The sequence below is a fragment of the Mobula hypostoma genome, chromosome 13 (assembly GCF_963921235.1).
Source record: "Mobula hypostoma chromosome 13, sMobHyp1.1, whole genome shotgun sequence".
Taxonomy (NCBI): domain Eukaryota; kingdom Metazoa; phylum Chordata; class Chondrichthyes; order Myliobatiformes; family Myliobatidae; genus Mobula; species Mobula hypostoma.
In genome coordinates this window covers 10,204,531-10,224,009 of record NC_086109.1, presented here as the reverse complement: position 1 = coordinate 10,224,009, position 19,479 = coordinate 10,204,531, and the positions used below count along the sequence as shown (strand labels likewise).

Here is a 19,479-nt window from a genome sequence, read left to right as displayed (position 1 = left end):
CACAAGAAACTGTGGAGAAGTGTACATCACAAAAACCAGCCTCTGCCTACACTTCTCACTGCCTCAGTAAAACAGTCAACATAATCAAAGGCCCCTCGGCCAGTGGTGTAGTGGCATCAGCACTGGACTTCAAGGTGAATGGTCCCTGGTTCGAATCTGGCCGGCTCCCAGCATGCTCTCCATCTGTCGAGCTAGCAATTCGGCTTCATAAAAACAGACAAATGCTAAGGAAACGGCAAAAGAGTGCTCCCCGATATGCCACAAGGTGCGAAAAAGAACAACAATAATCAAAGGCCCCACCACTGTGGAATTAGCTCTTCTCAACCTCCTTACAAGCGGAAGATGCAAAAGCCTGAAACCACCAGCCTCAAGGAGGGCTGCTATCCCACTGTTATAAGACTTTTGAATAAACCTCTTGTACGTTAATGAACTCTTGACCTCACAATCTGCACAGTCTACAGCAGAGGTTCCCAACCAATACCAATAAGCATGGGATCCATGGACCCAGGTTGGGAAACCCTGGTCTACACTTTCTGCTGCCTCGGTACAGCAGACAACGTAATCAAAGATCCCACCCATCCTACACGTTCTCTTTTCTCCCTATTGCATCAGGTAGAAGAAGTATGAGCCTAAAAGAATGTACCTTCAGGTTTGAGACCAGCATCTACCCATCTATGTGGTTCCCTTCTATGATAAGACTAGGGCGGCACGGTAGTGTAATGGTTAGCACAAAGCTTTACAGTACAGGCCACCCGAGTTCAATTCCCACCACTTCCTATAAGGAGTTTGTACATTCTCCCCGTAACTACGTGGGTTTCCTCCAGGTGCTCTGGTTTGCTCCCACAGTACCAAAGACCTGTTGGTTGGTTAATTGCTCAATTGTAAATTGTCCCATAGTTAGGCTAGGATTATACTGGGGGATTGCTAGGTGATGTGCTCTGTGCTGTATCTCAATATATAAATAAGATGGGCACTGGACCTCGTAATCTACCTCGTTCTGACCTTGCATCTTATTGGCTTCCTGCATTTTCTCTGTAAATCTAACACTTTATTCTTCCTCTGTTCAGTTACAATGAAATGATCTCTCTGGATGGTATGCGAAATAAGCATTTCGCTGCGCATTGTTACATGTGACCAATGCTCCCTCTAAGGTGTGCGCATGCACACAGCTTTTGTTACTAGTGCACAAGGGAATTCAAGCTGTGCAAAAAAAAGTCGTCATCCTCCACCTCGTTGGCATGTTAAGTCGGGGGTCCCCAACCTTTTTTTAAACAGTTAAGTATATTATGTAATTAAGCTTCAAAATTAGTTCTGTATGTAATGATTTCCAAATAAGATACACATCTGGATATTTAGTCAACTAGCTTTGTTATTTTATAAGTTTTGTTTGACCATTTCAAACAACTTTAATAACACGTGAAAAGACTGGTATTCTTACATGCTGTTGTATACTATGTGAGCATTAAGATTCACTGATATGTTTTATTTTATTTTATTTCATTTAAGCAACGAACAACAAACTGGGCTTGGTAGTTCACTATCCTTAGAACAGCTTCGGTTTACTTTCACTTAAAAATTCATGCGCACATGTTGTTGTCACTGGGCAAAAAAATTGCACAGCCCAAGATTTTTGTGCCCACTGGTCATTACAAGTTAGAGGGAACATTGCTTGTAACAATTATAAACCAATTGCAAATTCCATATGCATTTAATTAACCAAACAGATATTCATTGGCTGAGATCTGAAATTTATGTTCAAGTATTTGATTACTTTAATCTAAGCAAGACCACAATCCTATCCACCACAAACTTTTTAAAGAGCAGTAGATTAATACAGGAGAAGCTATTTGGCACAGGGAGCTAATATTCCATGGAAAAAGATCCTACCATCCTTCTCTGCAATGTGCAATTCTTTCCTGAAGTATTTCCAGTATTTGACTCATAGGGTGCAACTGGAGAGCTTTCCCAACCCACTATGGCATTAAGCCCACTGCACCGAGTCTTGCTCAGAACCAAAGTAAGCATAGGACATTCTGCTTGCATCATGGGAGAAGGCCATGTGACAATTCCTTGACTAGACTGTCAGAAACTCTTTGACAGGAAGCCTCAAGACTGGCTTACTGTCACACGGACAGTATATCGAAACACAAAATGAAACGCGCCGTTTGCACCAATGGCCAACACAGTTGAAGCGTGTGCCAGGGGGCAGCCTGCAGGAGTTGGCAGACTTCAGGCACCAATGTAGCATGCCCACAACTCTTGAACCAAGTCCGTACGTCTTTGGAACATGGGAGGAAACCGGAGCATCCGGGGGAAACTGCAGGAGATCGGAACGTCGAGACAGCAGTAAACGCTGCGGTTGAAATAAGCCACACTCGAGACTGTAACATCAAAACAGTGAGCTCTTGCTGTGGTTTGAGCCATACCTCACTCTCCCTCAATTCCTCTCTCTCCCTCGTTAGCGGCAGAGAGGGCCTGAAGCATGTTGAACTGCTGGGGTGAACACTGGCTTCTGATGAACTTTAGGTCATGGTCTCTTTGGGAGTTTTGCTATTCCTTGCATGGCGGGTGGTGCAGGGGCTGGGGGAAGGGGAGGGGGAGGTTTAATGTCTTTACTTGTGCTTGTGTGTGGAGGTGGGAGGGGGGCTTTGGGATTCTACCATTTTTCTATCATTCATTTTTGGAGATTTTCTTCTGCTTCATGGATGTCTGTGAAGGGTAAGAATTTCAGGCTGTATCACATATACATTCTCTGATATTAAACCGACCGTGCTGAGAATTGAACCCTGACTGCTGGCACTATAAACTGTGACACTAACCCCCACCCCCACAATGTGTACTGTGTGCATTGCTGGTTACCAAGCAACAGGGAGCATGTCATTAAGCTGGAAAGGGTACAGAAAGGCTACATCACAAGCATGTTGCTGCTCAGTGATGGGTCTGTATCCGAGGTGTGTTTCAGTTAACTTTATTTAGAGCAGGGTTTCCCAACTTGAGATCCATGGGAGGGGCCATTACTGGAAGTTTGAGAAATTGATGTTCCAATAGCATGAACATTGATTCCTCTCGCCCTCTCCTTCACCATTCCCCAGTCCCCCTTTCACCTTATCTCCTTGCCTGCCCATTGCCTCTCTTTAGTGCTCCCCCCCACCTTTTCTTTCTTCCATGGCCTGCTGTTCTCTCCTGTCAGACTCCCCCTTCTCCAGCCCTGTAGCTCTTTCACCAATCAACTTCCCAGCTCTTTAATTCATCCCTTCCCCTCCAGGTTCCACCTTTCACCTTGTGTTTCTGTCTTCCCTCCACCCACCTTTTAAATCTACTCCTCATCTTTTTTTCTCCCGTCCTGCTGAAGTGTCTCGGCCAGAAATGTCGACTGTATTTTTTGCCATAGGTGCTGCCTGGCTGGCTGAGTTCCTCCAGCATTTTGTGCGGATTAAAGTCAGGCAGCTGGTATATTAACAGTGTTACCCTACCGTGCTTTACTCACCTCTGACGTTATATAGAAACTAAACCAGATAAGTCTGGGGTCACAAGTCAGGAATCACGTTTAAGCCAGGCTGCACAATGTTTCAGATTTCCTTCCTTGGAGGACATTAATGAGGTTTTCCATGCGTCACCAGGAAGTTGAGGGGCAGAGGACAGGGAACCCTGTGGTGAACTAGGTCTGTGGTGCTTGAACAGGACCGGGAGGGGAGGAGGACAAAAATAGATAGATAGAGAAAGGGGGAAAAAGTCACCACAGAGGAAGTGGATTCAAATACAAACAGAAGAGGTTCTGCAGATGCTGGAAATCCTGGGAAACACACGCATAAAATGCTAGAGGAACTCAGCAGGTCAGGCAGTTTCTATGCAGGGGAATAAACAGTTGACGTTTATCAACTCCAAGTCCGTGTCTCACCAGGCCACATGCCCCCACTCCACTCAGTCCTGATGCAGTGTCTCGGAATGAAACAGTGACCATCCCCTCTACTTTCACGGATACTGCCTGGTCCGATGACTTCTACAGCCATTTGTTTGTAACTCCAGGTTCCAGCTTCTGCAGCGTCTTTGTGTCTCTTTCACCCACTGCCACTAACCATCCCCCCTTATGAGCAAATTTGATATTTAACTTCTCCCTACTACCCCCCTCAACAACAGTTCCAAGGATAGAAACAGGAAGAGGCTGTTGTTGCCGGAACCTGGAGCCAAAATCTGCTGTGGGAACTCAGTGGATCAAGCAGCATCTGTGGGGGGGAAGGGCCTGTTGGGAAAGGGGGACTGGTGAGACTGGAAACTGAGGTGATTAGTAGACTGAGGAGGGGATGCCAGTAGTCCCGGGTAGGGGAGGGAGGAAGGTGGATAATGGGTGGATTTACAGAGGAGATTTACCAGGATGCTGCCTGGATTATAGAGCATGTTTTATGAAGGTAGGCTGAGCAAGCGAGGGCTTTTCCTTTTGGAGTGACGGAGGTTGAGAGCTACATGCTCAGAATGCTGGAGGAACTCAGCAGGCCAGGCAGCATCAGTGGAAATGAGTGCAGGCGACATTTCAGGCCGAGACCCTTCAGCAGGACTGAAGGAATAAAAAGGATGGTGGGGGAAGAGGGAAGGAGGCTAGCTGGAAGGTGATCGGTGAGGCCAGGTGGGTGGGAAAGGTCAAGGGCTGGAGAGGAAGGAGTCTGAGAGGAGAGCAGAGGGGAACATAGGGGAAAAGGAAGAAAGAGGGGCACCGGGGGAGGTGATAGGTAGTTGAGGAGAAGAGGCGAGAGGCCAGAGTGTGGAATAGAAGTAGAGGGAAGGGGTAGGGAAAAAAGTTACAGGAAGGAGAGCACGAGGAATTCTGCAGGTGCTGGAATTTCAAGCAACACACATCAAAGTTGCTGGTGAACGCAGCAGGCCAGGCAGCATCTCTAGGAAGAGGTACAGTCGACGTTTCGGGCCGAGACCCTTCGTCAAGACTAACTGAAGGAAGAGTTAGTAAGAGATTTGAAAGTGGGAGGGGGAGGGGGAGAAGACAGGAGGGGGAGGGATGGAGCCAAGAGCTGGGCAGGTGATTGGCAAAAGGGATACGAGAGGATCATGGGACAGGAGGCCCAGGGAGTGAGAAAAGTGGGAGGGGGGGAAAACCCAGAGGATGGGCCAGGGGTATAGCGAGGGGGACAGAGGGAGAAAAAGGAGAGAGAGAGAAAGAATGTGTGTATATAAATAAATAAATAATGGATGGGGTACGAGGGGGAGATGGGGCATTATCGGAAGTTTGAGAAGTCAATGGGGGCATTAGCGGAAGTTTACAGGAAGTAGAAATTGATATTCATGCCATCAGGTTGGAGGCTACCTTGTCGGAAAATGAGGTGTTGCTCCTTCACCATTGGAGTGGCCACATTGTGGCAAAGTGGGAGGCCATGGGTCGATACGCCAGAATGGGAACAGGGAATGGAGGGGTAACTTGATAGGGGTATATAAGATGATAAGTGGACAGCCAGATACTTTTTCCCCAGGATAGAAATGGCTAATATAATGGGAGATAATTTTAAGGTGACCAATGGAAATTACAGGGGGAGTGTCAGTCATTTTTTTTTTACACAGAGAGTGGTGGGTGCAAGGAATGTATTGGCAAGGGTAGAGGCAGAGAGAGATACATTAAAGACATTTAAGAGACTCTTAGATAGGAACATGGATGATTGATAAATGGAGGGCTATGTAGGAGGGAAGGGTTAGATAGATTTTGCAGTAGGTTAAAAGGTCAACATTGTTGGTCAAAGGGCCTGTACTGTGCTGTATGCCCAAATTTCCATGTTCTACACATCTTCCATGGAGGCAAGTAAAGGAAAAAGAGGCAAACAACAAGAGGCTGATGGAATGAGGTGGGGCAGGGAGAGACATCTGCTGGAGGGAGATGAGCAGGGACACAGGGATATAAGCACTGGACTCTGATCATACAAAGGAGAAGATAGTGGCAAACATGAGGAGAGATGTGTATGGCAGGCAAAACCAGAAATGGAGAGGGGGAGGGGGGAGAGAGAGGGAGGGAGGGATAGAGAGAGAGAAATATGGAGGTGGGGAGAGAGGGGATAAAAATGGAAGATCAGAAGTTAGGAGGGAAAGAGAGATAGGGGAGGAAAATTGATAGACTATGAGGTGTTGTCCCTGCAGTTTGAGTTAGGCTTCACCCTGTCAGTAGGGATGTCGGAGAATGAATGGGTCAGTATGGAAATAGGTAGGGGAGTCGAAATGCCGTGCACATGGGAGCTGGGATAGCGATTGTTGACTGAGCATTCCTTTCTTAACCAAAATAGGCTTTATTCATTATAAAAATATTTACAATAATAAAATGTGCAACGCCTTTTCGTGAACACAACAAATCCGGCCGATGCTGGAAATCCAGAGCAAAACACACAAAATGCTGGAGGAACTCAGCAGATCAGGCAGCATCTATGAAAATGAAAAGCAGTCGATGTTTTGGTCAGAGATTAATAGTAAAGGCATTTAGTGGTGTTCTGTCTGATTAGTAAAACAGTAGCACTGTAGGCAGTCATGTGACCCCCCCCCCCCGGGGTGGTACACGACTGCACTAACTGAGGTATTTGGTTCCTGTCCAGTCGTGGAAGAACCTCTGGTTCTTAAATGCACAGGATTCTGCAGATGCTGGAAAACCAGAGCAACACAAAATGCTGGAGGAACTCAGCAGGCCAGGTAGCATCTATGGAGAGGAATAAACAGTCAATGTTTTGGGCCGAGACCCGTCATCAGGACTGATCCCCAACAGTTTTGTTTGATGCTACTGAATCCAGCATCCGCAGTCTCGTGTGAGTGTGTGTGTGTGTGTGTGTGTGTGTGTGTGTGTGTGTGCCCTCCTCTCTCTCTCTCTCTCACACACACACAAATTGTCGACAAATAATCTACAACCTTCTCCCTTCGAAGTTCAATGCCTCTTTAGGGACAACAATTGCGGCAATCCCTCACCTTCTATCAGCAAGTCCGGGTGCAAGATGCTGGCAAGTGGACAGATGGTCTAAGAGAGAGGGCGAGAGAGGGAGAGAGAGCGGGAGAGAGCGGCAGAAGTTACCTCGAGACAGATAGTGGCTGAACTCTCGCAGTGCGGACGTGTTGAAGTCGGAGTCGTCCCAAGACACAGTGGCAATCCTCAGAGCTCCCTTGAAATTGTCCAGCATCAGCCTTTTCTCGTTCAGGCTGAAATCCGAGGCGAGGGCTGCACTTTGACCGATTGCCGTCTGCTGCTCGGCCCTAAACGTGTAGGTCCTGATCAATAGGGCGCCCAGGAAGATAAGCAGTAGCGAGAACAACACCAGCGCGACCAGCGCCGTAGTTTTAACTCGGGTCTTCGCGCACTTCATTTCTCTCGGCCCCGGCCGTGGCATCAGTGCATCGGCTGTGGACATTTCCCACTGTCCGGCTCGGTCACTGCGGAGTGCTGTTCCAACGGAACGAGATCGGAGAGCGTCCAGCATTTTATATAACGTTGTGCACTCTCGCTGCACACCGCCCCGAGCCTCCCAGCCAATGAACTGTCTCCGCTCTCACGAGGTCCAACTCTCTTTGCAGGCGACGGGGAGGGAGACACAGTGCAAATTGGGCTCACTATCACTGACATGCGGCGAGAAGTCTGTCGGTCGCAATAGATCAAAACAGTCACTTGAGTTATACAGTTCTCTTCTCATTACTACCGTCAGGCAGCGGGTATAGGAGCCTGAAGACACACACATAACGTTTTAGAGATTTCTGTATGCACAATGAACCCTGGAACACCACCTCACTATTTTACACACCTTTTGCACTACTTATTGAATTTAATTTTACACTGTGCATTTCTTATTGTGATTTTTAGCATTTTTTTTACCTACTTCACCCTACTGCTGCCACAAAACAACAAAATTCATATTTGACATTAAACCCGATTCTGATATCAACGCAGATAGATGGGCAGCCGGACGGACAGATAGACAGACAGACAGACGGGTGGATAATAGATAGATATTGTGTGAAAGAGGAATAGCGATGTTGTCTTCCAGGGTTTATGTATCATGTATAAGTCTGATGGGGAAGACGGAAAATCCGGTGCGGGTCAAGTCATTGGGTGTATTTAAGGCAGAGATTGATAGGTATCTGAGTAGCCAGGGCATCAAAGTTTATGGTGAGAAGGCGGGGGAGTGGACTAAATGGGAGAATGGATCAGCTCATAATAAAATGGCAGAGCAGACTCGATGGGCCGAATGGCCGATTTCTGCTCCTTTGTCTTATGGTCTTATGGGTCTTCAGGCTCCTGTACCCCCTCCCTGATTGTTGTAATGAGAAGAGGGCATGTCCTGAATGGATGCCGATTTCATGAGGTACTTGTTTTTGAAGACATCCTCATTGGTGGGGAGTTAGTGCCCGCAATGGGCATAGTTGGGTTTATGACCCACTGCGGCTTCTTTCAATCCTGTGCATCACAGCCCTCATACCAGGCAAGAGACCACAAGAAACTGCAGATGGTGCTTGAAGCTCAATGCAATTTCGGTCCAAACACTTCCATTCCCCAGTCGCCATAGCCCTGCAACTCTCTTCAGATTCCAATCCAATTCCCTTTTGAATCTGTTGCTAAGCTTGTCTCCTTTCCCCGCCCCCCCCCACCCAAACAGGAGACAGGCCTCCAGCCTCCCGTCTCAGAAGTGTGGTGGGTTACTTACCCGCTGTAAACTGTTCCCTAGTGTATAAGTGGGAGGTCAAATTTAGGGCAGGGGTTTCCAGCCTGTGGTCCACGGATCCCTCTGTTAATGGTAAGGCTCCATGGCATTTAAAAAAAAAGTCTGGGAACCTTTGATCAAGGGGGAGTTAATAGAATCGAGGGGAGAATGAAATGGGATCAGTGTGCAGGTGCTTGATGGATCAGCACGGGCTTGATGGGCTGAAGGGCCTGTTTCTGTGCTGTATGTCTCACACTCAGCCAATCCCATGCAAATCATAAGACTTCAACTGCCAACTACTCTGGACAACTGACCCCTACTGTTCCACACTCATTTGCAGGTCAAGCAGCATCTATGGAGGGGAAGAAGCAGTTGATGGAGGATCAAGAGCCTACACCTCAGGACTGATCCTTCAACAGTTTTGTTTGATCTATGGAGAGGAATAAACAGTCGCTATTTTGGACTGACACTTGATGAAAAGTTGCAGTCTGAAACATCAACTATTTATTCCTCTCATTAAATGCTGCCTGACCTGCTGAGTTCCTCCAGCAGTCTGACATATGTGTTGTTATAAGTTTCTTAATACTTCTGTTTTATGTTTTTAACTTATTTACCAACACTTTAATTCTTTCATTTTTATTTTGTTATTTTTCATCATTCTCTGTAATCTTTCCAATGGTTAAAATGACAGTTTGCATGTAACTCCATCTTCTCTTTGTGGTCCGCCCACTCTTTCCTCCTGTCGGAGTCCGTCGGGGGTTCTGAGGAAAGGGGCTTGGTATCTGCCCGTCACTGAGAGTACATCTTGCGAGATCACTTGATCCAACCTCTTCATTAAGACCAGACAGGCAAGAGAAGGGTAATGGGACCAGAGGATGGTAAGGCTAGGCAGAAGACTAGGTCCAGAATGCTTATTTTTAAGGAAGAATTGAACTTGCAGTTTCATCAATCATCACTGAGTTACAATGTCAAACAGTGTTAGTGTCAGCACACCCTTTGTGGTAACACACACCCTTGGAATCACTAGCATTGTGGGTTCAAATCCTGCTTCCGAACAAAAAACAGGCAACATCAAGGGAAGGTTCCACTTGCTGCGTGAGACATTAAACAGAGTCCTGATGAAGAATCTCGGCCTGAAACATCAAGTGTTTATTGATCCTGCCTGACCTGCTGAGTTCCTCTAGCATCGTGTGTGTGTATGTGTATTATTCAGGAAAAACCGGCATCTGCCGAATCTCCGGTATTTAGTCGAGGAAAGAGGACCAGGTCGAGACAACAGAGACTTATGGAGAAGAGGAGTTCAGTGGGTAATGAAATGGACGAGTTCACGGCGCTAGCCAGGTGTCAGAGAAGATTTCGGGAGTGCAGTGTTATGTGCTTCATTGGAAAGGGGCTGCACGAGGACATACCCGATCAAAACTTCTCCATGGACGGCTTCCAGACTGTTCCGGCTGACCGGAAGTGCACTGAGAGCGGTAAGCGTAAAGGAGTTGGGTGCTTACTATTCTGGTTAACAACAGATGGTGCAATCCGGGTCATATTATGATCGAGGAACTTGCTTGTAGACCGGATATTGAACTTTCTACTGTTGGACTTTGACCACATTCCACCGAGATACAACACTGGGCGGCACGGGAGGTCGTTCCTGCCTGCGGCCATCGAACTTGCAGCTCTTCCCGTGGAGGGTCAGACACCCTGAGCCAATAGACTGGTCCTGGACTTATTTCCATCTGGCATAGTTTGCATTTTGTTGTTTGATTGTTTGTGGTTTTTGTATTGCTATATTTATGCTCTATTCTTGGTTGGTGCGGCTGTAATGAAACCCAATTTTCCTCGGGATCAATAAAGTATATCTATCTATCTATCTATCTATCTATTATGTCTAAACGGAGGGCCATTGTTCATTGAAGCAGTAACATATGAACAGTACCATAGATTGTGGGGGGGGAGGGGGGCTTTGGGTTTCTGCTGTTTCTCTCATTCATTCTTTGGTTTTTTTCCCGTTTCGCGGATGTTGGTGAAGAGTAAGAGTTTCAGGCTGTATACTGTATACGTTCTGATATTAAATGGAACCTCTGAACCATTGAAAGAATCAGAATCAGGTTTAACATCACTGGCATATGTCGTGAAGAGGTCTCCCAATCTACGTCGGGTCTCACCGATATACAGAAAGCCATACCAGGAGCACTGGATACAGTAGATGACCCCCCAACAGACTCACAGGTGAGGTGTCACCTGTTTGGGGCCCTGAATGCTGGTGAGGGAGGAGGTGTAGGGGCACTTTAACTACTTGCTAAGGTAAGTGCCAGGAGGGAGATCAGTGGCGAGGGATGAATGGACAAGTGAGTTGAGTAAGGAGCAATCCCTGCAGAAAGTAGGAAGTTTGGAGGAGGGAAAGATGTACTTTGTGCTGGGATCCTGTTGGAGATGGCTGAAGTTGCGGAGAATTATGTGCTGGATGTGGAGGCTGGTGGGACGGTAGATGATAGGTTGCAAGTCTCCTTTAAACTTCACCCCTCTCACTTTCAATGCATGCCATCTGGTATTGGGCAAAAGATATTGACTGTCTATTCTGTCCGTCAGGTTTTCCTCAGGATTTGCTGCTCCAGTGAAAACAGGTTTGTCTAATCTCTCCTTATAGTACACACTCTCTAATCCAGGCAGCACTCTGGTGAATTTAAATGTAAACAACAGGAATTCTGCAGATGCTGGAAATTCAAGCAACACACATCAAAGTTGCTGGTGAACGCAGCAGGCCAAGCAGCATCTATAGGAAGAGGCGCAGTCGACGTTTCAGGCCGAGACCCTTCGTCAGGACTAACTGAAGCACTCTGGTGAACCTCTTCTGCAGTAGAGACCAAGCAATGCACTCTTCTACACAAACAGAGGTATCTCCATGAATCATTTAATTGGTGCTTTAATGCAGTGACTATGTTATGCTGATCCAATAAAGACTATATTTATTGCTGCTGTCATCTCAATAATCACCAGATCATGGAATCATCCCCGTCACCAAATTGTTCTAAAACTTCATTCAGCACAGAATTGTCAATTTTATTTTACACCAAGGTTAGCTTGATTGAAAACTTTGAGCACCATCTAATTCCTTATTTTCATATGCAATGTATTCTTCAGGTGTTAAAAACCATTAAAATCTACATGCAATCACACACAAAATGCTGGAGGAACTCTGCAGGCCAGAAAGCATCTATAGAAAAAAGTACAGTCGATGTTTCGAGCTTGTTTGTGAAAATCTACACAAACCAGTTGATGTCTACACAGACTAGTTATTTTTTTTTACTGATACAGCTTCCTGGAGAAGAAACACATCCGCCCAGTCTGCCAGAGGTGTCTTTGCAAGCGAGGACAGGGGTGTTCCTACCTCACCGGGGGTATGAGGGCTGCCGGCTACCCTCAGCTCTTTCAGCCCGCCTCTATACCAAGGTGTGGCCGCTGTTGTATGCAAACAGCTACTTGGAGGCACAGGTGAGAGCTGAGTGTCCAATGGGAACCAAAGGTCACTCAGAGGTCACTCAGCTACCCCAGTGTAAACATGATAAGCCCCTTTACCAGAGGTGATAACCCTCGTTGGAAACCCTATATGCATATGTTTGTATATATATGTATCTGTCACCTGTGGGCAAGCCAGTTGTGAATCCAAACTACCAAGTCTCTGTGGATCCCAAGCATGTAAATCTTCTGGGTCAGCCTGCCAAGAGGGATGTGGTCAAATACCTTACTCTCTTAGAGAGTCCAGTAGACAACATCCACCGGTCATCTTCATCACCTCATCAAAAAACTTCATCAAATTTGTCTGACATGACCTGCCCACCATAAAGGCCAGAACACCAACTGTTCATTTGCTTCCGTAGGTGCTGCCTGACCTGCTGAGTCCCTCCAGCATTTTGTCTGCGTTGCTCGAGATTTCCAGCACCTGCAGAGTCTCTTGTGCCTCAGATCCTTATCTCTGGTATGCTGAACCTGGCGTGATCCCACAAAGGACATTTCAGTAATGAAGTCCAATGAGAAATGGGCATGTCCTGGATGATGGGGGTCGCTAATGATGGATACCACTTTTTAGAGGCATCGCCATTTGAAAATGGATTGCTTTACTTTGCTCTGGATTTCCAGTATCTGCAGAATCTCGCATGTTTATCTTTTATCTTTTGCAGATAATGTACAGAAACAACTCAAATTTAAATGGAGACCTTGAACAGCAGGGTCAATGAACAAAATTTACCACTGATATATTTGGCTGGACTATAAATGTTGTTGTGGGCACGTGGCCAAGGGGTTAAGGCATTGGACTAGCGACCTGAAGGTTGTGAGTTCGAGCCCCAGCCGTGGGAATGTGTTGTGTCCTTCAGCAAGGCACTTAATCACACATTGCTTTGCGATGACACTGGTGCCAAGCTGTATGGGTCCTAATGCCTTTCCCTTGGACAACATTGGTGTTGTGGAGAGGGGAGACTTGCAGCATGGGCAACTGCCGGTCTTCCATACAACCTCGCCCAGGCCTGCGCCCTGGAGAGTGAAGACTTTCCAGGTGAAGATCCATGGTCTCTTAAGACTAATGGATGTCTTATATTTTAAATGCTGTCTTAAAAGAGGAGAGAGTGTCAGAAAAGCTGAGGCAGGGATTTGTGGGCTTCAGCAGCCTTTGGAGAAGTACTGAAATGCAGGGACGGTCAAGCATCCCGAATGGGAGGGATATAGCTGTACTGGGCTGTTGCAAAGTTGCACATTGCAGTGTCACTGCCTGATATCTCCAGGGCCCTGAATTTACTCGTGACCTCTGGCCGGTTTCTGCCTGTTCTTCCTGTTACGGCAGGAGTTTCCTCTGAGTGCTCCAGTTTCCCAAAAGCATTCAGGTCTGTAAGTTAAAATGAGCAAGACTGAAGATGCTGGAAAGCTGAAACAGCAGCGGGAAATGTTGGGAATTCCTCAAAGCCAGATCCCGTATATGGGAAGTGAAACGGCTGAAAACCCCCTCAACTTCGAGCTGAACGTTAAAACTGTTTTTCTTCCTGCAGATGTGGTCTGACCTCCTGAATGTATCCAGTGGGTTAGTAGGTCAATTGGTCTCTATTAATACACACTTCCTATTGCTACCATCAGGAAGGAGGTACCGGAGCCTAAAAGTGCGCACTCAATGATTCAGGAACAGCTTCTTCCCCTGTCATCTAATTTCTGAATTGATATTGAACCCATGCACACTGTCTCACTACTAATTTTTTCTCATTTTTATATATATATATATATTTGCTGTAATTTGCAGTCTTTTATTATGCATTACAAAGTACTGCTGCTCCATAACAACAAATTTCACAAGTTTCGCGACGTATGCCAACAATATTACACATGATTCTGATTCTGAAATGGGGTGGGAATGACAGAATTTGGTTGTTGTTAATAAATTGGGATCGGAGTACGATTAATGTGAACTGATTCCACAACCCATGGACTCACTTTTAAGGATTCTGCGATGCATATTTTCAGTATTATTATCTATCTATCTATCTATTTATTTATTTATCTGTCTATCTATTTATGTATGTGAACATATATATATTTATTTATTGCTTTTTGTATTTGCATTGTTTGCCCTCTTTCGTACAGGTTGTTTGTCAGTCTTTGTATTTGTGTGAGGGTTTTCATTAATTCTATTCTATTTCTTTGTGCTACTGTGAATACCTGAAAGAAAATTAAATCTGAAGTTGTTATATGGTGACATTCGCAAACGTTGATAACGAATTGACTTTGCACTTTGAACTTTGAATGAGTTTATGAGGCACTGCCGGGAGAAGGCGGCGTCTATCATCAAGGGTCCCCACCAGCTGGGCCATGTCCTTTTCTCAGTGCTCCTACTTTTACCAAAGTCCCATATCATGAGGCTCAGGAGCAGTCATTTCCTGTAGCCATCAGCTTCTTGAACTGCTTTGCACAAATCTAACCCCACCTCTTGCAGTACTCTGGACTTGTCTCTTGTGTGTTTTCCTGCAGTACTGTATTGTTTTGCACAGTGTTTTCTCTTCTATAATTTATATTGTGTGTTATCTAAACCTGCACGCTGCGGCAAGTTTTTCATTGTACCTAAACAGATCACCTTTATCTGTCACTTGTACACTGAAACATCAAGGCATACGGTGAAACTCGCCACCTACGTCAATGACCAACGCAGTTGGAGGATGTACTGAGGGCAGCCTGCATGTGTCGCTTTGCTTCGTAGCATGCCCACAGCTCACTAACCCTAATCCGTACGTCTTTGGAATGTGGGCGGAAAATGAAGCACGAGGACGATACCCACACACTCAAGGGGAGAATGTAAAAACTCCTTACGCACAGAATCTGGAATTGAACTCGGAGCGCTGGCCCTGTAAAACATCATGCTAACTGCTACACTACCACGCCGCATCGTGCCTCACCACACGTGCATATGACAACAAACTTGACTCAACGGCACGCGCTTTGCAGCATGACTCTTCAAAGCCTGCAGTGTGGGAGCTGTGACAAGGCAAGGGTTTAGACAATGTCCAGGCCTGGATAGTTTGCAGATAGAGTGCGGTCAGCCCAGGCAAGAAAGGTCTTTTGAAGAAGGTATTTGAAGAGCATAGCTTCCCTTTGCACAGCAGTGGACTGGAGCCATTTGGCACACACAGACAAAATAAGAATGTAATGTAAAGATTCAAGTTGCACACACCAACTAAAATAACTTTACTAACTTCACAACTGCAAATCTTCTCTTTTTCTAATCAGTTGTTATCTTGTAGTTTCAATTGAATTTTAACACCTGTATAGCGAACAGCAATTGATCTTGCAAATAGGAAATATGAACAAGGTTACCGATTGGTCTATATCAGTAACTGTTAGTCAATTCTATACAAAGATGTTTTTTCTCTGTTCAGACTTCAGAGCAGCGTGGCGACAGGGGCCGGGGTTGTTCTCATTGTGCACATATAAATAAAGTACGGTTGAGGACCGAAGGTGATTTTTCAGAGCCCAGTTAACCAGTGTCGACAGTAGAGATGACAGAGGTTGCTGAGATAGAATGGTGTTATGTTGTGAAGACTTGGCACACAATTAACTTTGAAGCCTCAGGTTTATTAAAATAAACCACTCCAGCCTCCAATGAGAAAACAGCATCTCTCATTCTTGTGGATTTCTCTGGTAATACCACTTCACATAACATGTTGCAGCTGCAATCAAGCTTAGCATCTATTCTGTCCTTTCATTATATGATTATATCTCAAGCTGTGATGAGATATTACTGGTTATTCTTCAACTCTCTCTGCAGGTGTGCTTCACTTCAAAAACTCCTGTTGAAATCCCTCCCTGTTTCTTTCCTTCTAACTCATTCCCCTTTTTCATCCTGTTTATTATCAACTCTAGAACAGCTATGAAAGATTAACATAGAAAATAGAACACTGTGGCACATAGAGTAGGCATTTTAACCTACTCTAAGATCAATCTAACCTTTCCCTTCTAAATAACACTCCATGTTTCTATCAGATATGTACCTATCGAAGAGCTTCTTAAATGCCCCTAATGTATCTGCCTCTACCACCACCCGTGCTATGTTGGCACTGGAATGCGTGGCAATACTTGCAAGTTGCCTTAGTTTGTGCTGGTTGTGCTAAGCACCCACCACTGTCTGTGTAAAAAACTTCCCTATGACTTTCCCCCTATACTTTCTTCCTATCACCTTAAAATTATGCCTCCACTATTCGCAATTTCCACCCTAAATTTGTAGAAATGTAGAATAATTAAACAATTCTACATTCTTATACTTTATACTTTATTGTCGCCAAACAATTGATACTAGAACGTACAATCATCACAGCGATATTTGATTCTGCGCTTCCCACTCCCTGGATTACAAATATTAAATATTAAAAATATTAAAAATTAGTACATATTAAAAATTTAAATTATAGATCATAAGTAGAAAATAGAAAAATGGAAAGTAAGGTAGTGCAAAAAAACCGAGAGGCAGGTCCGGATATTTGGAGGGTACGGCCCAGCTCCGGGTCAGGATCCGTTCAGCATTCTTATCACAGTTGGAAAGAAGCTGTTCCCAAATCTGGCCGTACGAGTTCTAATTGATATTCTACAATCACTTGTCGAATAAAAACCTGCAGATGTTGGAAATAGAACAAAGAACTGAGGCACAGGAACAGGCCGTTTGCCAGCAATGTTATGCTGAGCTTGATGGTGCCCAATTACACTAATCCCTTCTGCCTGCACATGGTTTCTGTTCTCTGCATAATCAGGGGTTTATCCAAGAGCTTTTTGAATGCCTGCATCATATCTGCCTCCACCACCACACAGGTAGCATATTCACCTCAAAAAATTTGCCCCACACATCTCCTTTGAACGTATTCCCTCTTAACTAAAACGCATGCTCAGTGGTATTAGAAATCTTGACCCTAGGGATAAAGATACCAGCTGTCCACTCCATCTATGGCTCTCATATGTTTATAACACCCGTATGTTTATAATTTTATAATTATAAGTTTATAAGTCATAACTTCATACATTTATAATTCTATAAACTTCTATCAGCTTCCACCACTCCAGAGAAGATAACCCAAGTTTATCCAATCCCTTCTGTTAAACATTGTGATTCTGCTGTACATTGTGGGCAGGCTAATGTCAGCCCGCTTTCTGGAGTCAGAGTATATCACAAATATTAACTTCAAAACCTTCCAAAGCGCAAATCCATGGTCTCATGAGACTAACGGATGCCTAAAAAAATTTCAGCAGCAACCAGTGCTCAGATGTGAATGCAGATTGTGGATTGAGTTTAAAATGCAGCTCGGTCTTCCTGGAGCTGCAGACTGGGGTTGGTTGCAAACCAGGAAACACCCCATCGACCTGAGATGTCTACATATGCATGAATGCAACTCTGTTTTTGCACGATTTTTAATCTATTCAATATACGTATACTGTAATTTATTTATTTGTTTATTTTTTCTTCTATACAACGTATTGCATTGAACTGCTGCTGCTAAGTTAACAAATTTCATGACACACGCCGGTGATAATAAACCTGATTCTGAAATAGTTGTGGTTTAACATTCAACCTAGAGTGTCTGTGTGAAGATCTAGGTCTTTGCAAATTCTATGTTACTCAATGGAAGCATTGTCATGCTGAAGTAAATGATGTCATTGCGCCTACTGAAGCTGTATTGAGTTACCATTCATCTTAAGGGTTTAAAAATGTGATGCATGTTGGGTTTATGAGCCTCTTCTTCCAAGCATGTCTCCAGTATGATGCCTGCTTGTTTTGCAGAATATAGGCTCTTATACCCGCCAGCTTCAGTGACTTTCTGGTGACTTTGTTTGCAGTCACAACAGTACTTTGTTGTCAGAACGTGTGGTAACACTTGCAAGGCTTCCTCTAGCACATCCTTAGGTTGTGTTGGTTGTAAATGCAAATGGCACACGTCGCTGTATGTTTCAATGTACATATGATAAATAGGTTGGTTGGTTGGCTGGCATTGGTCTGTCTTGAAGGACAATGGCCGATGATCGTCATCACAAGCCTGGGCAGAAGGTATGGAGATCCTGAGATGCCCAGTCGCTAAGATCTCCCTCTCGGCCTCACCAGCGTAGTCCAAAGGAAAGCTCATGAAGCAATACGTTTGGCACAAGCCTGGCTGCAGGAGCTGCCGCAAGGAAGTTCAATGATGTCCAGCCGTCTTACAGGCTCCACTCCGGATTTGCTGACTGGGCTTACTCCCGTAGCCTTCACTTGTGGGCCTGTGTGGCCTTCATCCATGTGTGCAGGGGCCAGATCTCCTCCCCGTTCTCTGTAGGCCATCCCAAATCTGAAGGGAGTTCAGTTTCTGTGTGTCGCCAGCGAGGAGGCTCTACATGAGGCTTGCTGCTGGAGAGGCCATGTACTGGCAGAGAGAGACTTGTACATTCAGCTCTCCTTTTCGCAAGACTGCCAGCCAGCGGTGGAAGCTGAAAGTGAGAGCGACAAGCACTACCCCACTACTCTAGCACACTTGACACATCAGAGCAACCCTGTGATAAATAAATAAATAAATAAATAAATCTGAATTTGAATCCTTATATCCCCTGCTCTCCAATTCAGGCAGCATCCTGGTAAACCTCTCCTGCACCCCCAGAAACCTAAAATAAAATCAGAAAATACCGGAGGTTAGGTATAATCCATAGAGAATGAAATTAATAGTTTAGGTGTTTAGCATTTGATTTGAACTGAAAATAGATTCATATAGCACAGATACCAGCTCTTTGCCTCACCAAATCCACCATCAAGAATCTATTTCATGCTTTTTATTCTCCTCAAATCCTTATCAACATCAATCTCACTTGTCCTCCCCATGTTCAGCCACTCTGTGCACGTTAGGGTTAATTAATTTACCAACCCGAACATTTTCAGATGTGGAAGGACACTCGAGCACTGAGTGGAAATTCACATGGTCACAGGGAGAACAAGTACATCTTCACAGAGAGCAGCAGAATGGGCGGAGGCACTGTGAAGCAGTGGCTCTCTGTGACACAGTGCTCTGGAATCTGAAATCATCCTTCATAACTGCACAAAATGCTGGAGGAACTTAATAGGTCAGGCAGCATTTATGTAGAGGAATAAAGAGTTGAAGTTTTGGGTGGAGACCCTTCGTCAGGACTGGAAGGAGCCGGTGCTGTGTTTACGATTTAGAATCACATTCCATTTTAGTACAATTACGATGCTGTTTAAAAAAAAACAGGATAAGCATCAAGGGCAGGAATATTGTGAGAACCATTCCTGTTTTTACTCTGCCAAAGCAGCCCTAAAGTAAATAGA

General features: G+C 45.1%; 1 protein-coding gene across 1 annotated transcript in view; it reads right to left on the bottom strand.

Annotated features, from left to right (window-relative positions):
* Nucleotides 1-7,483, bottom strand: part of LOC134355417 (N-fatty-acyl-amino acid synthase/hydrolase PM20D1-like) — a 102,970-nt gene extending 95,487 nt beyond the window's left edge. Inside the window, 1 exon segment of the mRNA XM_063065268.1 lies at nt 7,046-7,483. Coding sequence (XP_062921338.1) covers nt 7,046-7,448 — 403 coding nt within the window. The 5' untranslated portion in view covers nt 7,449-7,483.
* Nucleotides 7,484-19,479: the final 11,996 nt, after the last annotated feature.